We start from the raw sequence: 18,787 nt of genomic DNA, 5'->3' as shown, positions 1-18,787 counted from the left end.
ACAGCATGTGGCCACGAAACTTTATTTCCTGCTTAGGAAAAATGCCGCATAAACTGTTGTGATTTTGAATACAGCTTACAAGGACAGCGCGATGGGAAAAACTCATGTGTACATGTGGGTCTTTGTATTTGCTTGTTTGTTTCCTAATGGTGAAATGTCTGTCATGACCTCACCTCTATTTTACAAATCAGATTAGACCAGAGCATGCACACTGCTACAGATAGGAGCCTGCAACACAAGGAATCCAGGATAGATAAAGCCCTCAGGGCCAAGAAGGAGAGTCCAGACACTGGGAGGATTAGGGATGGGTAGACAGAGAAAGGGGAAATCAATCACAAGGATCAATCTAGAACCTCCTCCCAGGGGGACGAATAAAGGAAAAGTGGGTGAGGGGTTTGTGAGAGTGGGCGGGTGAGGGTGGAGGGAGAAGAAATGGGGAACTGATACCAGGGGATCAAGTGGGAAGAGAATGCTTTCAAAATTATGATGGCGGCCACTGGATGAATGGATTGTGATAAGAGATGTAAGAGCCCCCCAAAAAAGTATTTTACAAAAAGAAAAGAAAGTATTAAAAGGAATTAAAAGGAATTTTTGGAAAGGAGAATTAAACAGAAAAAAAAGATGAAATGCCAATTAATGACTACGTTTATTTTAGCCATCCATCAATTTCCCAAACAGACAAAAATGTTGACTCATAGAGCATTTGGAGTTCATCCACCAGGTCAGACTGTTTGTTAATCAAGCTTTCTATTTAGAGTTTCTGGAAAGATAGCTTATTAGTGTGGGACAAAAAAAGGCCTGATATGTGGCAGATGAGGGACTGGGTTTGCCACCATGATAATGCTCCTCCTCCACAGCCACCTCAGTTTGCCAGCTTTTGGCAAAACACAGCATGCCTCTCTGGCCCCAAACCCCTGACTCATCTGACCTCACTCCATGCGTCTTCTTTTTGTTTCCATGAATGATGAGGGATATGAAAGGACAGTAGTTCGACAACATAGAAGAGGTGAAGAAAATAATGAGGGAAGTGCTGTCAGCCATTCAAACAGAAGACTTTGAAAAATATTTCCAAGAATGGTATTACAGATTTGACAAATGTATTAAGTGTAATAGAGAGTACTCTGAAGTTCATAGGTTGTTTTGTAAAATAATTTAAATACAAAAGTTTGAAAAAATCCTATTTTGAGGTGATGGGGAAGAGTGTACCCTCATATACCAAATAAAAGAAAGAGATATAACAAACATTCAAGAAGGTTACCCCCAATGACAAAATATGGAATAAATCCCAATATGGAAAGCAAGAACAAAAAAAAAACACAGAAAATATTGAAAACCAGATCAGGCCCAACATGCATGAGAGGATGTATAAACTGGCAAGCTTTTACCCGTTTAAATCAGGTTATCAATTTTATCTCCTATAGTCATCTCTCCCATGCACTTTATTTGGTAAGCAGTTTCATTCCATTCCTCTATGTCAGATAGAGGGAAATCACCAGAGTTTATTTCCTGGGTTGATCTCACAAATGTACGTTGAATTTCCACTAACACCCACAGCCTTCTGCAAACCAGAATTTCACCATTTAGGCTCTGAAATGATTCCCTCCTTTGGCTTCAGATTATATGATTTCCAATCCCTTGGTCACAAATATTGCTATCCATGGTTGGATCTATAAACTAGGTGGCTGCTTAAGAATTACTATTAAAGATTTAATTCCTATCATTTGCCTCTCTTTACACCAGAAATGCCTAAAATATAGATCTCTTTTGAGACTTCATAATTTTGATGCTTTATCAGTTTAAAAATGATACTTGAGATATAACCTACTTATAATATTGCTAACCCATTTATATTGTTATTTGAAGTTACATATTTAAAACTTTTCTATAAAAGAATGTTGCCTTATCAAGGGTTCATGAAGGAGGGGGCAGTGGGGAGGGAGGGGGAAAATGAGGAGCTGATATCAAGGGCTCAACTAGAAAGCAAATGTTTTGAGAATGATGATGGCAACAAATCACAAATGTGCTTGACACAATGGATGGATGGATGGATTGTGATGAGTTGTAAGAGCCCCAGTAAAACAATTAAAAAAAAAGAATGTTGCATTGAATGACACAAGCTTTGGAGTCGGAGAGCTGTGCTCACCAGGGGAACAGCTGTAATTTCTTCAGAACGCTCCATGGGGTTCCACAGCCTCCCCGTGTTCGATGCAGTGCCGTTCTGCAACTCGCCATTTCAAAGATGTGCAAGTGTTCAGTGTCTCTGCTCCTGGCATCTCCAGGCCCTCTTTCAGACACTTCAGCCCAAACCAATGATCGTGCTGTGAGAGTTACACACTCGCCCAAGTGGAAAAATACGCCTTCTTTTATCGAGAAAGAAAAGAATATAGAAGGAAGTGCTCTGGGACAAGTATCTCAATGTCTGAAAGTCTTGCAAACAGAAATGCTGATTACTTTTTGTTGTGGATTATTTGTCAAGGGTGTGGGAGTAAACATCTTTCTCCAAAATAATGGTTGACTTTTTTTTACTGATCTAGGAAGATAAGAATAAAGTTTCCACTCATTATGAGGACAAATAAGCTTACTAACCAGAAAATTTACAAAAATTAATGTCTTCCTCTGGAGTAAAAGATAGGCTTGCTTAATGATAATAATAATAAAAATATCAAGTCTCCAAACTGATAAATATTAAATTATATTTTCCCAAAAGAGATATTGAAGTTCTAATCCTAAATATCTGTGAATTAGACTATTTGGGGAATACAGTTTTGAAAGATAATATTCACTAAGGTAAGTGAATTGATACTGGAGCAGGGTCAGTTGTTACACAGTCTTAGTGATGTCCCTGAAAAGCAGAGAAGAGACAGAGGGACCAGGAGAAGGACAGCCAGCTGAAAAGGCATCTAGGAACCAAGGTAGATTCTGGGGCTAACGGAATTGATATGGCATCAGAAAGGATCTTTACTTGGAGATTCAGAGTGAGCATGCCTCAGCCAACACATCAATTTTTACCTGAGATCTGCAACTCTGTAGGACAGTAAGGTTTTGTTCTTTAAATCCACCCACCTTTGCTATTTTTGTATAGCGGTTAAAAAGATCCTGATCCTTTAAGAATAACCTAATTTAGTTCATGCTTAAGGAATAGTTCTCAGATTTTACTTTGTAGAGAAACTAGCAGTGCAGAAACGAACCAATAGAGAACGCTATGACGTGGCAGGCGCTGAGGGTAAGCAACCGGTTTCTACTCCTCTAATGGAGGAGAGACACCTCTGGAGGCCCTGGAACCCGAGACAGACTATCATCCGGTTTGACAAGCAGTGTTTCCAGTCAAGGAAGAGCAGCACAGCTTACAGGACGCTTGTAGGGTGGACATGGTGGAGGTCAGTTAAAAAAAAATTAATGGCAGAGTACACCCATTTCTGCCACATAGTAACCCTATGGGGTTTCGGAGACTTTAAATTTTCAAGTAGTATAGAGATTCGATTCATCCTTTCTCCTCAGATGGAGGGCTGGGTGAGCCATTGGCCTTCCTGTTTACAGCCTAACACTTATCCCACAACTAATACTTATTCCACATGCTACCAGAGATTATGTTTAATAAGAGGTTGATTGATATGTATAAGAGTTGTACAGTAATCAGTTCCATTTCCCTCCTTTCTGCACTCACTACTACCAGCTCCCTATTTTCTGCAAATTTCCCCCCTCCATCCCCCCAGTAAGCCAATAATCTAGTCCTTCCCTCTATGAATATCCTCGTGACAAGGGAGGGGAGACCAAAGAGGAGCAGAAAAAAACTCTGCAATTAGTGGGGATTAAATATTGGAGAAAAAGAGATGATGTTAAAGAGAAAGGAAAAATTAAATGTACAGACTGAAACAGGATACTTAGGAATTCTGTCTTTTTCTTCCACACTGTGATACTGGAACAGAATTTAAATCATCTGCATTTCAAATGACTCCCTCTGTCCCAAGCAGGGAGGCCGAACCACTTGTCATCCTGAACCCTGGTCCTGGTGTCACTCATTCACTCCCTGACCCTCCTCCTTCGGGCATCTCCTCTTCCTCCTTCTGACCTCCTCTTCTCAGCCGTCCTCAGATTCCTGTAAGGTCTCTTTACCTTACTTGCCTCTCTGGGTTGTGGGAAACTGAGCATGTGTGTGAGGTTGCTGAAAGGACACAGCCACCTTCTTATTGGACAGGTTGCAGGTCTGTAACGGGAAGAGGCTTTATCTCTGACCATGCCCAGTGTGTACCAGGAATAAGCTTCTCTGATGCCAAGATTACCTTTTGTCAGCGCCTTGAGTTTCCTCTCTAGGGCCTCTGGCCTTGTCCCCCGGACCCTCCCCTGATCATGTGCTAGGTCTCCTCACTCAGGTCCTGCTATAAAATCCTAGTCACCCATGGCCAGACAGCCATCACAGACCCAGTCTACCTGGTAAGTGGCTCATCCCTTAGCAGCTTGAGTGGGAAGTAGAAGGTGACTGACTTTGTCTGAGATTATAGCAGTGATGAAGGCAGAACAGAGTCAAAACGGCGTTTGGGGAATGGGGCCTATATAATCCTCAAATTCTCAAGACTAGTGCTTGATTATATTTGCTAAGAACCCCCCCAAAAGAGAATGTTTTTACAACAAGGAATGTTGTGAAAGTTCTACCTTCCACTTATATGACCCTTCTTCCATGTGTTTTCCTACAGAGTTTGAATTTGTGCTGTCAGCAAGAGATTTACCACTGCTCATCATGGTGTGCACTAACTCATGTTTGATTCTGTTCTCATCCCTGATGTTCCTGTCTCTGAGTCAAGGTACACTCTTCCCACCCACCGTATCATTTAATACTCGTGTCCTTCATCCTTTCCATGTGTGTATTGGTACCTCGAAGAAAAATTTTATTTCATGATGTTTGCTTGGTGATCACTGTTGATATTCTAATGCCATTAAAATGTATCTTCATTGGAGAATGTAAGAGGTATTTACAATGGCTATTTATCACTCACTGCTGTCAAATCAATTCTGACTCAGGGCAACTTGGTATTGCAGAGTAGAACTGGTCCCATTGAGCTTATGAGACTTTAATTGTTTAAAGGAATAGAAAGGTTTTTTTCTCTCCCATTTCACAGTTGATTGGTTTAAACTAATAATCTTGGGATTAGCAACCCAACTCATAATCCATTGTACACCAGGGCTCCTTTGTTTGATCAAATAGATGTATTCATCTGATTAAATCTAGGTTAGCTTTCAGGTTTGGGTAGGAAGGTATGTGGAAGGCCAGTCATGGGAGGTATTGGAATGGAGAGCTGAGAAGAGCCTAATATTTAGAAGAACCAGACGAAGCTCCAGAAAGCAGACTCCAGATCATGAAATGATGGAGAAGTGCTCAGTAAATTGAAGAGTAAAATGGAACTCATCTTGTTCACGTCTGTTTTCTATGGTGTAATTATTTTATAGGGAGGCTTGAGGAAGAAGACACAAGCAGGGGAAAGGGTGGAATAAGCAATCACTCCATATCCATTCTGTATCTGTATCTTCCTATAACAGAATCTCATGAATTGCTCACTAACCTTCCAACCTTCACCATTTCCCTGGGCTCTTTCTTATCCTTCCTTTCCAGGTCTGGGGGACCAGACAGAGCAGTCCTCTGGCCGGATCAGTTGTCCAGAAGGCACAAATGCCTATGGCTCCTACTGCTACTACTTTGTCCAAGACCTTGTGACCTGGACTGATGCCGATGTACGTACAGGAAACAGTATGGCAATGATGTGTGGGTGGTACACAAGAATAAAATCATTGCCAATGAATCATTCAGCATCATGGTGACCTTATAGGACATAGGAAAACTTCTCCACAGGGTTTCTAAGACAATGATTCTTTATGAAAGTAGACATTATTTTTTCTTTCATGCAGTGGCTCATTGGAATGAACCTGTGAGTTGCTAGTGTCATCTGAAGCTGCAATGACATATGATTGCTTGTCTAGAGATTTTATTGCCAGGAGGGGTTACATGATGTAGACTCACCCATCTCCCCGTCTTGTTTTTCTATTATGTACAATCACACTCAGAAGAATTTATTGTTGATAATATCATTAGGAACCTATCATAAGTTGCCTTTTTTTGTTGCAATTTCCACATCTCCTTCTCCCCACCACATGGAAAGGGGTTCAGAAAGATAATCATTTTAATACTAATCTCTTCTTTCTCCTGGACAGCTCTACTGCCAGAACATGCACTCCGGTCACCTAGTGTCGGTGCTGAGTCAGGCCGAGAGCAACTTCGTGGCAGCCCTAATCAAGGAGAGCAGCACTGATGACCTCAACGTCTGGGCTGGCCTCCACGATCCCAGAATGGTGGGTCTGCTGCCCTTCCCTTTCCTGGTGCTCAGGACTGGGGGATGAGACCCAAACGTTAGATGAGGCACCCCATGGCCCAGCGTGTATTATGATGCCCTGTAACGGATACTACTCTGCGGGGTCTCAAAATATACTGATGTTATTCACGCCTGATATTCGAGAGATTAACTGTATGAAGAATCCCCTCGGTGTTCTTGGCATTCATGATAATATAGCTCTGCCTCCCTTTAGAAAGCGTCTTTGGGTGTCCATTCTCACTGAATCTTGTTGCAGAGGCTGCCTCTGCAAACATAGAAGGAAGGGGCAAAGGAGAGTCCACTGCTGGCTTTACACAAAATAACATCCTGGACACGTGTCCTGGGTACATGAGAAAGAGAAGCCCGCAGAGGAGCTTTCTCTAATTTGCTGTTTGGGGGCTTGCATCGAGTTCAGGATCCTTACTATTTAGAGCAGCATATTGGAGGAGTTGGATATTACTTTAATGGGAAAAGTGAGAGGCAGACTATAGGCAAGGAAGCAAATAGTGTTTCTGGGTCAGCAACATTTCTCCTCTGAATGTTTCTGCCTGTTCCTGGATGTGCACATGATAGAATTGTTTCTCTCTGAGCAACCACTAATCGCGTTACACATTTTTTTTCCTTCTAGAACCGCCGCTGGCGCTGGAGCAGTGGGTCCCTGGTCTCATATAAATCATGGGCCATCGGATCCCCGAGCACTGACAACCCTGGCTACTGTATGAGCCTGACTTCAGATTCAGGTAAAAGGCAGCAAACCCATCCCCAGCTAGTTACTGCCATCTGCACCTGCTCTAGGTCTGGGGGCTTAGGATGGGGAGAACCTTGCTTCTTATTTAGGTAATTCAAATGATATTTACTATATTTTCTTCTGAGGTTTAGAAGTCAAGAAAGAACGAAACGGTTTTCTGGTTTTCTAGTCTAACTCTTTTCCTTGGTTTACAGGTTTCCAGAACTGGAAGGATGAAGACTGTGAATCAGAGTTCTCTTTTGTGTGCAAGTTCAAAAACTAATGCCTGCTACAAGTGGTTATCTATGACTCCCCTGGAAGTTACCATAATAACACACCAAAATGAACTGCTTTCATCTCTAAACCAAACACTCCATCTCCTGATGAGTTTCTATCTCTACCCAGATCTCTCCAGAACATTCCAGCCCTTGGATCCCTGAAAAATGAGAATAAACACACTTTTGCCAATTATAGTGTTTTGTGTATCTATTATTTGCCTGGGGGTGGGTGAGAGTGATTGGACCACTCTGAAAGTTGTTTTTATCCATATATCCATACCACTTTCTAAGACTCTGCCTACTACTTATTGTTCATATTAGATTCCAGAATTTACTGAAATGAAATTGAATTACAACTGACAAAGGTAATAAGATAGGACTTCAGTTACTATCCAAATATTCACATTGTGAATTGCAGAAATTTTTAGAACATAGGAGTTGAGATAAGTGGAATATCTCATTATTTTGAATCATTTCAATACCTGGTATATGGAAAAGGCATATGACCTGACATGCACATTAAGACCATGACTGAAGTGCTAATTTAAGGTGCTTTCAGTAGTATAATATGAATTAATGGTGAAGTGTTTAGAATAACAACCTGGCAAAATTCACTATATGGCATACTTTGAATGAATATATAAATGAGAATTTATAAAATATACAGGCATACATTAAAATTCTTAAAATACTTTGCTTATCTAAGTTGAGTAAGTCCCCTCTATTTCCCTCTTGTATTAATCTATGCATATTAGGGTCCAGTCTTTGCAATAGTCTGCTTCAGGATTTAGAGTGATCGTGTAGGTGAGAATGGAGGAAGTCAGTTGTGTTAGTCATGGTAGACTAGAGAAACAATTACAGGGAGACTCATATAGATATTGGAAAGAGCTTTGTGATAGGTAGGTTTATTGTGTGAACCTGGCCAATAGGAACATGTGGAATTAATAAGGCCATGATTTGATTGGGGGGCAAGGAGATAAGAGGCTCAATAAGCCCCACCCCTCATTATTTTGCTTTCTGGTGATCAGACTAGTGTTCACCTGCTTTAGCTGGTTCTTTGCCTCAATTTGTGAGCTACACTGCCTTTAGGACAGTCAACCCATGATTAGGACCTGCTTCACCACACAGATGATTTATACATGGCCTGAACTTGAGCTTGGTGGATCCTATTGTCTTGCTTTGCTTGCATTTGATATCCCATTGGGACCTGATGTACTGAACTCCAGAGCTGCTGACTGGTGATGAACTGCCCTGCTGTTTTCTTCCTGTGGCCGGACTGTCTGTATTGCCCTAGGGAAGACTCAGCTGTCTTCTTCCTTGACCTTGGACCCAGCAGCCCATGTGAGCTGAAGGGCTTCTGGCATAATAACTATACTATCAAAGTGAGTGGAACTGAGCCCTGCTCTTTGGATGAATTAGCTGTTATATTCCTTCATGATATATATCACGTTATATTCCTTTGTGATCTATATCACATGTGATATCACGTGTGTGTGCGTGTGTGTGTGTTTGTAAGTGTCCTGGTTTTATTTCTCTAAAGAACCCTGTCTAACACAAACTTTATATAAAAGAGCAATTGTATATTGAGAAAATAAACCAACCCAGTCCAGATCAAGGCTACAAGTCTAATAATTTTAGGTCATATGTCCCAGACCAGTCTATACATTTCTCTATAGACTCATGCAACACATGCAATGACTCCACCTACAGGAAGATCACAGGCCAGTGGGTTGAAAGTCTTGTGGATCCATTGGTGTGGGTCTCTGGCGTGGCTCCTCCAGCTGCAGGGCTCATGCTCCATCAGAGTAGCTCCATGTGGTTTGTCAACAGGAGTGTCCCACCTCTAGAGAGGAATATAGGAGTTCCTAGAATTGTTAGGAGAAGGCCATGCCCACACAAGGGCTTCATTGGCTATGACCTGATTGATTGGCTAGACTCCACCCCTTCCTCAAGCTGACAGTAGATTATATGTCTATCAGCCACATCAGTATAATATTCAATCTGAAAACAAAGACAAATAATAAAAAAAAACTGCTAACTTTAAATCAAAAGCCAGATCCATACTAGAAGCTTGTATAGTTTATCTCGTTTGATGTTGGAAATATTTTTCTTGAAATACTGAAAGGTAATGCTGTAGTAATTCCTATGGATTGGAGTTACAAATAATCTGATGTGGAACTGATAAACAAGGCCTTTGCTCCAAAACATTAGTGCTTTTCTCTACATTGTAATTACTACTTTCTAAGCATCATCTTCTCAGTCTCTAACTTTTATTTTATAATCTTTTTATACATGTATATTTATTATAAAATGATTGTCAACATGCCATGGTGTTTAAAAGCACAGTATCTAAGCCCAGTATACCTGCCTTCAAAATTGGCTTTGTTACTTTTTTAAAGAGATACCTTTTAAAAATGATTTTTAAAATTTGGTTTTGGAGAATATTCCCAGAAAATCTATAATCTAGCCATTTCTACATGTACAATTCACTGGCATTAATTAAAACTCTCTATTGTGCAACCATTCTCACTCCCTATCTGAGTTGCACCTCCCCCATTTATATAAAGTCACTGTCCCCTAAGTTTCCTTCCTAAATTGTTAGATTTATGTTGGTATTTAACCCAATAAAATTAGTTCTTCTACAGGCATAATGCTTGAGGTGGTTGCTTTTTACTTGTTAATCTGAAGTGCTCTTTAGTTTTTGTGTTTTGTTTTTAAGTTTTATAGATTTATTTTCAAAGGGCAAAACACTTAAGACAATTTAAACACAAGTCCAACAGAATTAGTCTGTTAAAGTTAGCAATGATGTTGATAGGCCGTCTTACTTCTAGACACTCACCAGAGTCACCCAAGTCTTCTCGCAGGGAAGAAAGTTGGTCTGACACGTTATTCACATACATCCTTCTTATCTGCAATGCACTCTACACTTTCTTGAGGACACTTTAACTTTTCCATATCCTTATCTAGGATTTCACATCCAAATTCATCCTCCATGGCTGATTTAGTTTATTGTGTCAACCTGGCCGATAAACACATGTGGGGTTAATTGAAGGGTCGAGGGATAAATGGGTTGCCTGTCTAGCTCTCAGATCTCTTGCTTTCTGATGGTCGGACCAGAGTGCAGCTGCCTTAGCCAGTTCCCTGCTTCAGCTGGCAAGGCTCACTTCCTGCAAGACATCCCTGAGGAGAAGCCACATGGACTTACCCTGGTACAGCCCTGGGTGCTGGAGCAGCTGTGTGGAGACCCCTGCCAGCACTGAAATGCTTACATGTTCACTGACTCGGCTTTCCTCCTGCAGTCCTGCATCATTGCGTGTTTTGTTAGAGGGAGGAAGACTTTATGGATCGGTGGCGGATATATGGGTTAATGTTGGACTTGTGGGCTTGGTCAGCACTGGGTTGGGATGTTTTCTTTATGTGCACTTAACCCTTATATAAAACTCTCTCTTATACATGAGTTTCTGTGGATTTGTTTCTCTAAAGTACCCAGACTAACACAATGACCATGACAATCTCCACTTGTTCCCAACTGTCTAAGCCGTGGTTTTTCATAAAATGGAAGTTCATTGAAAACTTTTCGGGGTCAATCTTATCATAGAGTTTCAAGACGTAAAGAACATGGTCTTTGATTCCTTCTAACGTCAATGGGGGTGCATTGCTGTGCTGGCGGCTACCAGGAGCCTGCATGAGCATTGAGACCGACGACAGAGTCCTGAGACTTGTCCAGATCCCCAAGGGGAATAGAGTGGTGCTGAATGGCCAGGCCACAGCCAGAGTGGTGGCCTGAGGCAATGGTATGAAGGCCACAGGGAGGCAGCAGACACAGGTGGAAAGGACATGAGCTGCCATGGCTACACCAACCCAGGATGCACTCTGCTATTTAGTTTTAAGAAGACTATAGGAGTTGTTTTATATTTAAGATTTAAAGATTCCCTCAATGGTTCACCCATTGTTGATGGCTTCTGAAAGTCTGTAGTCATGAAAATTTGTAATTTTATTCTACATTTTACCACTTTGGGGCAAGATTTTTCTCTAACATGTTTCATCAAAATACTCAGTAAAGGTAGCTGGGCACCACCTAGTTCTCTGATATCATAGCAAAGAATGGAGTTGTGCTTGCTGGCAGTGAGCCATCCATTTCATCTTCTGTTATTCTTTCTTCCTTTCATTCTTTCCGTTGTTCTTTCTTTCTCATTGGATCACTTTTTCTATGTAATTGGCACAAATATGTATTTCTTCCAGTTGGTGGGCCAGCTACCACTCTTTAAATTTACTGTCATAGACAAGTAAGTTCTTGGAGCGTTGAAACATCTAAATTTTTATCCCATCAATTACTAGAGCTTCATTCATGTGCCAGTTCCACGTGAGCACAGTTTTCTAGAATTCTCATTTTTCTCAAAATTGCTCATTGTGCATTATGATTTATACAGTTGAATGTCTTATGTAAATTAATTATGTATATTAATAAAACACATATAAACATTTTTATGGTAATCCCGTCTTTGAAGCAAAATGCATCTGACACCAGCCATGATATATCTTGCTCCATGTCCTATTCAGAATACAGCTTGAATTCCTGACTGCTCTCTATCTATTCACTGCTGCAACAGTTGCTGAATGAGTTTTAGAAAAAACTTAATTTGTATTGGATATTAAGGACATTGATCTGTATTTTCCATGTCATGCTGGATCTCTTTGCCTTGAAATGGGTACACGTAGGAATCTCATTCATACTTGGTAACTGTCTTCCAGATTTGGGGCATAAACTTGTGAGTGTTTCCAGTGCTTTATCAGTATTGTGAGATATTTCAATTTGTATCCCATAACTGACATGAACAACTGATGGTCTGTTATGTTACTCAGTCAGCCCCTGGCCTAATTTTGGATGACTACATTGAGCTTCTTGATCAGCTCTGTCCACAGATGTAGTCATTTTGGTTTCTGTATAGATACATCCAACTAGATCCATCCATATTTATATTCTGTTGATGTTTAAAAATGTATTTTATATAAATAAACTGTTGGTCTTGTAAAATCTATGTTACTATCTCCAGCTTCATTTACATATTTTCTACCTACAATTTCTTCCTCTTTGTTTCCAACTTTTTCATTCCAATCATCAATAATTATCGATGGATCTTCATTGCATGTTTGCTCAATTTCACATAAATATCTCCTAAACTAATCATTCATTTTTATAAAATAATAATAAATATATATTATAATAAATATTATTCTAAACACAGGTAGAGGAGTTGGATTTTACAACGCATGATTTAGAAAACACAATTCAACCTGTAACATTCTATACTTTAGCACCCCAAAATTCTTGTCATTCCCACATACAAACAACACTTTCACCATCATATCATCACATGTTAGACAGGTTTCTCTAGAGAAACAAAACCAGGACACTAATAATTTTATATATATTTATATATATAGATAACATAAGAAATAAACAGTTAATCAAAAATCAGTATAAATTGCTCAGTGCAACTCACTTCCATGAGACAGCTAATACACTGGTAGTCCTTCAAGTCTTGAGGGCAGCCAGGTAGTCCTCTGTAAAGCAATTCAGGTTATCAGGCGACAAGCAGCAAAGAGCAAGACAAGCCTCCTACAGTCAGCCAGATGACAGGGTCTGACAGTCGCCAGTTCAAAAGAGGTATATTCCAGTAGTGTGGCAAAACAGGTCTTGAATGAACCTCAAGTTACAGTGAAGCAGTTCACAGGTTAGATGTCCCATAGGTAGTGTAGCTTGCAAATGGAGACACAGAGCAAACAAGGAAGCCGCATACTGTTCCAATGATCTAAGAGTAAGAGACAAGAAAGGAGAGGCTTACTGAGCCATTTATCTCTCTACCCTTCAGTTAATCCCACATGAGCTTATTGGATAGGTTGGCACAATAATCCTACCTATCACACAACCTAAAAATCTTAAATCAACACCTATACAAAATCTCATCATTGGACTTATCTAAATCAAATATGGTGGGACTTTGTTCATATTATATTATGGAAAGAATTCATTTCCATCAGTGATCTTATAAAATTTAGAATACAAGTTATCTGCTTCCAAAATAAAATGGAGAGACAAATGTGCACAACATTCCCAATAAGAAAAGGTAGTATTGGAGGAAAAAAAGAAGACATTATGAGAACCAAACATCCCAAACACCAGTATTAGCATTAAACTAAGTCTATTCTATGGGAAGTGAGTGGTGTTCCTGAATTTAAATGCATACCATAGAGACTCTTTTATTAAGTCTTAAACAAAACAAAGACAAAAACAAAGTAGTTGGATGAGGGAACCCATTAGCATGAGGTCATAATAGTTTCCCAAATGTTTATGGTCAAATAGCTAATTATAGGAGAGGGGATCATCACCAAATCATGATTGGTGACAGATCAATTTATCACTGTCATAGGCATGAGTTCAGAAGAGAAAAAGGACCGCAATTAAATATGTACACAAGTGCCTATTAGAAAAGTTCATAGGATTGGTTCTGAGGCCCTCAGGGCATTCTGAGTAATGAGTCATGATCATGGAACCCTGGTACACCGTTCTCCACATCTAAGCATCTTGGAAGATTTGGACATTTGGAATAGCCTTGATATCTAACACTTTGGGGATAACTTGGTATTAATTCTTCTAAAAATATTATCATATATAGAAAATCTAAGTTTTCATTATAAATGTCAAGTTCCTAGAATGTTGCCAATGTATAGTTAGTCATCTTGAGTATAGAAAATGTGAATCATTGACATCATCATATGACAAGAATTTTGAAGTGATTTATAAATCACTTTTAAAATTTAAAGCATTGTAACATAAGATAGAATGCCTATTCTTCACCATTTTCTACCTGTATTGATATCTCTATAGAGCAGTGGTTCTCAACCTTCCTAATGCTGTGATCCTTTAATACAACTCCCCATGTGATGGTGACCTCCCAACCATAAGATGATTTTCATTGCTACTTCATAACTACAATTTTGCTACTGTTATGAATCGGGTGGCCCCCTATGAAAGTCATTCAACCCCCAAACGGGTCATGACCCACAGATTGAGAACGATTGCTATAGAGAATTCAAGTCTCCAAAATGATTATGTGAGCAGGCAAAGAAAGTCAATCTGCCTTCCCCTCCCCCACTTTCCCTAAGCAGGAATCTTATCTCATCTCTTCAGTCTGCCCCTACTCCAGTTTCCAGCATGCCTGCCCCTTCTTTTGCCTTTTTCTTCCCAGGAGGCCTCCAGCTTCCTTGCTGATCAGGGTCAAGGGAAGAGGGCATGGGAGTGCATCTAGAGAAAGGGCAAAGACCACATTTGTGTTGGACAGGTGGCAAGGTTCTCAGTACCAGGAATATGTCGAGTTAATGCCTGAATTAACGCCTTGCTTTGGCCTCAGTTCCTTATGGAGTTTCTGACTTACCTTATATTAAACCCTCCCACCCCCCCACTCCACCTTTACAAGATGTTGGGACTCTTCCCACAGATTCTTTTATAAAGACCTGATCCATCCCTTCTTGGCTTGACAGTCATTGTGTGAGTGCCTGATACAAGAGGAGCATCACTAACTGGGCAGTTATCCTCACATCTTGGGTTGGTTACATGATTAATTTTTCCCCAGATATTCCAACATTAATGAACCCTCAACAGGAGGTAAAGCTGCTTCTGGGAAACTGGATTCAGTCTCTCAAGATAAGGATTTGCAGGTATGGGTGTTCCAGAAGGTCCTTCTGCTTCTCCTGAACTCTGAGACAGGGAACAACAAGGGAGGTACTAAGAGCTCAGCTCTCCATTTCCCTGTGTTTTCCTTCAGAGATTTTTGATCCTTCAGCAAGAAATATTTCACTTCTCAGAATGGCATCTGCCAAATCATGTTTAATTCTGAGTTTGTGCCTGAACCCTAAAGCCCTCATCATTTTCTGATACACATTAATCCACATGCGAAAAGACAATTCAAACAGTAGGGTTGGTTAGAGTTGTCTGGTGATCTACATTGCAGCTCACATCCCATGACTGTATCTTCACCTCATTAGAGAGCCTGAGCTGTTATGTTAAATTACATTTGTCCTGGAAAGCTAAGTCTGAAGGTTTTTTCTGATTAAATCTGGTTGCCCATCTAGGGTTGGGGATACACAGATCAGCATTGAGATAGAGAGCTGAGGAGATCTCTGTGGACATTAGAAGCCAAAACATGCCTGAGAAAGGAAGAAGCTCAAACATTGAAGGCTAGAAATGGGCTCGGAAAGGGAAATAGAAATACAGAACAAATTTTGCTTCCTAATTTGTAGCGTGGGACTAGAACATAGGAAAGAGGATTCCGCTGACAGGAAAAAAAGCATAAGCAACCCACCTGTTCCCATCTCTAGGATACTCAAACAGAGGCTCCTAGGCTCCTTTCTCACATTCCAGCCTTCACCCTGTGGTGTCACTCTCCTTTATTGTCCTTCTTTCCCGTGCCAAGAGGTCCAGATCATCGGCCCTTAGCCCAATCTCTGTGGCTCTACTGCTACTTCTTTAACCAAGATCTTGAGTTGGGGGTTGGTACAGATGTATGTGAGGAGAGTAGTGCGGGCACAATCACATGGCTGTTCAATCACCTGTTACTATAGACATATTGTGGGTCTCAATGTGAATTGATTCGCTGCTATCTCTCCTATCCCCAGGCTCAGAGCCTTTCTTTCCATATTGTTTTTTATTCTGCAGAATCATAGCACAGGTCATTCGTGTCTGTCTTGCTTCACTATCCATTTCCTACCCCATTCCATAAGAGGTACTATAGGTTCATCGAACACTCCAGCCATGGAGTACTGATCCCTTCTTTTCCACAGACAGCTCTTCTGCCAGCATCTGCATTCAGTCCACTCGGGACCTGTCCTCAGCCAGGCTGAACTCGCCTTCCTGTTGCTTCTCTGATCAAGGAGAGCAGCCCTGACAACCTCAATGCCTGGGCTCATGTGCAGGACCCACAAAAGGTGAGTCTTCCTTGACTTTCTTTACTTAATGCTCAGGTTTATGCGAAAATGGGAAGGTCTAAGGCCATACAATGCCAAGCCTAGCTTTTATCATTATTCCCTGCAAAAGAAACTACTCCATAGGTCTGACCAACATACAGAGACCTGATATTTATATAAAAGAAATTCAGAAATTTAGTGGATGTTCTTGGCATTCATGGACAAAGGTACTCTGCCATTTCTAAAGCAGCATTTTTAAGCGTCAATTCTTGCCGAGTCTCATTATCCTGTGTTTCGCAAGAGAGCCCTTTGACAGCCAAATGGAAAAAGAGACCAGAGGAAGAAAGCCCACTATTTCCTTTATACAAAATCATATATTAAGAACTAATGAATAGCCAATGGTTTACAATACTGTTAGGACTTGAAGACACAGGAATGAAAAACCAGGTACTTTTTTTCTCTATTATTTTGATTTGGGTTTATATATCCTGATCATAAAAATACATATTTCTTTGGATAAGGGAAAGGGCTCCACATGAGTTGAATCATGAAACTGAACATTAAATAGAGACAGAAAAGGGAATATGCTCAGAGCCCTGTAAAGTACATTCTTTTGGTAGGTTTTTGTAAGGAAAACCTGAATAGGGATGTTTAACAATTGGAAATGAAACTTAGCGCATTGTACATTGTCTCACCCATGTACTTCTTCATTTCCTGAATGCACCTTCTTCCTTTATTAAGGACCATGTCTGCACTAGAAATCTCTGTCCATAACACCATTACTCTGCTCACAATATATGAAAGGTATGCACATCTGCCATTTGGAGCCCAGATCTTCTGAAATGCTAGTTCTTCTAGACTGCCAGGTCCTCTTTCAAGTTCCCCAAGAGTGCCCTTGGCCTTTCCAGATTCATAATTTTGCTGTTACACATTGACCTGCGTCCCTTTTTGTGCCCTCTCATATCCACAAGTGCTGCTGACATGAGAGTTGTGGATGCCTGACCTCATACAAAGCCTGGGTAATTGGAGACGCAAACAGTGTCAACATTTACTGTGGAAACCTAACTTCAAACTCAAGTGAGAGACAGAAAATACATCCTCATCCAACCAATGCTATCCTCTCTTATGTTTCCTCGAGATAGGAATCTGGGAATGAGGGGTAATGGAAAAACAACAACATCCTCATCCATGAAATCAAAGGAACATCTTATACAATAAGAGCCACCGCGTTCTGTCTCCTTATCTTACTCTTCCTTCTAAGTGTCCATAAATAGAAGGGTGAGCATCGTGAAGGCAAATTTTTCTTCATCTGCATATTCAAAATATGAATTTGGAGCTGAAAACGGACATCTGAACAGTCCCTGTAATTACTCTAGGGTCAAATGTCAAGCTGGACAAACTTTCTATCTCAAAGCTACCCTTTCAATCCCTGCTGCATTGAAAACTCGATATTCATATGTCTAAAAGCACCCCAGTTCCTGGAGCACTAAACGATGAGAATAAGCTATTACATCATCCCTACTGCATTCTATCCTTCATCCATTGTTTCCCTGAGAGGTTGGAATGGGAGTTATTGGACCAGTCTCCAACCTGCTTTGGCCTTGTCACTTTTTCAAGTTCCATCTATATACTGTTGGTAAAGTTAGGAAGGTAAAGAATTCACCTCCACCCCAAATATTTTCATGTACCCAGTGTGGACTATAAAATAAATATTAGATTTTGGGGGGTTAAGATGACTTGGTGTTTGATTCAATTGAAGAATCCACATGTTGGGGACCCAAAAAGGGTATAGTCCACAGTCACGCAAGTTGAAGTCATGACAAAAGCATGGATGTGAGGATATATATAATTTCTCACGTGCTAAATGATGGGTGGTGTGTTGGCCAGGTGATGATAGAAACCAATCTGGGAGTCATATGTGTATAAGAAAGAGCTTTATATTGTAGTGCAGTTGTATATTGAGAAAATATCCAGCCAGGTCCAGAACAAGTGCATAATTTCAATATGAGCCCTTATGTCTGATATGAACTCCATAAATTCCTCTTTAAACTCACGCAGCACATGCAAAAATGCATAATGCAGGGAGATCACAGGCCAGTGGGGAGAAAGTCTTGTGGATCCAGCGGCGATGGAAGCATTGTAATACTGGCACAGATCTCCACATGGCTCGTCCAGCTCACTAAGTGTCTTAACAGAAGGGCAAGGAAGGCAAGGCAGAGAGAGAGTGGGTCCTGCCAACAGTGAGCTATTTATCTCCCTAGTGCTACCAAATGAGGTCATCAAGCTGCAGCCTGATTAACAGGCTACACTCCACCCCTTCACTCTGAATACCCTTTAGCTGACAGGAGATTATGTAACTACTGCAGATGGTATGGTGATTGGATGCCTAGAGGTCTGCAATATTTATTATATGAAATGTCTTCAATGAATGAAGAAAAATATATAAATTGGTTATTGAC

The 18,787-nt window shown here is 40.5% G+C and overlaps 2 protein-coding genes across 2 annotated transcripts; one reads left to right on the top strand and one right to left on the bottom strand.

Annotated features, from left to right (window-relative positions):
• Positions 1 to 4,735: 4,735 nt before the first annotated feature.
• On the top strand, positions 4,736 to 7,369 carry LOC142460722 (lithostathine-1-beta-like). The gene is made up of 5 exons (XM_075562520.1): positions 4,736 to 4,799; positions 5,606 to 5,724; positions 6,202 to 6,339; positions 6,988 to 7,099; positions 7,302 to 7,369. The coding sequence occupies exons 1-5, from the start codon at positions 4,736 to 4,738 to the stop codon at positions 7,367 to 7,369; spliced, it is 501 nt and encodes a 166-aa protein (XP_075418635.1).
• Positions 7,370 to 10,250: 2,881 nt separating this feature from the next.
• On the bottom strand, positions 10,251 to 11,213 carry LOC142460721 (acyl carrier protein, mitochondrial-like). Its single transcript, XM_075562519.1, has 3 exons — positions 10,869 to 11,213; position 10,793; positions 10,251 to 10,360 (listed from the first exon to the last, which is right to left on the bottom strand). Exons 1-3 carry the CDS (start codon positions 11,211 to 11,213, stop codon positions 10,251 to 10,253), a joined length of 456 nt encoding a protein of 151 aa, XP_075418634.1.
• Between the last annotated feature and the right edge of the window lie 7,574 nt (positions 11,214 to 18,787).

The sequence above is a fragment of the Tenrec ecaudatus genome, chromosome 11 (assembly GCF_050624435.1).
Source record: "Tenrec ecaudatus isolate mTenEca1 chromosome 11, mTenEca1.hap1, whole genome shotgun sequence".
Classification (NCBI taxonomy): Eukaryota; Metazoa; Chordata; class Mammalia; order Afrosoricida; family Tenrecidae; genus Tenrec; species Tenrec ecaudatus.
This window is presented reverse-complemented; position numbering and strand designations above follow the sequence as displayed.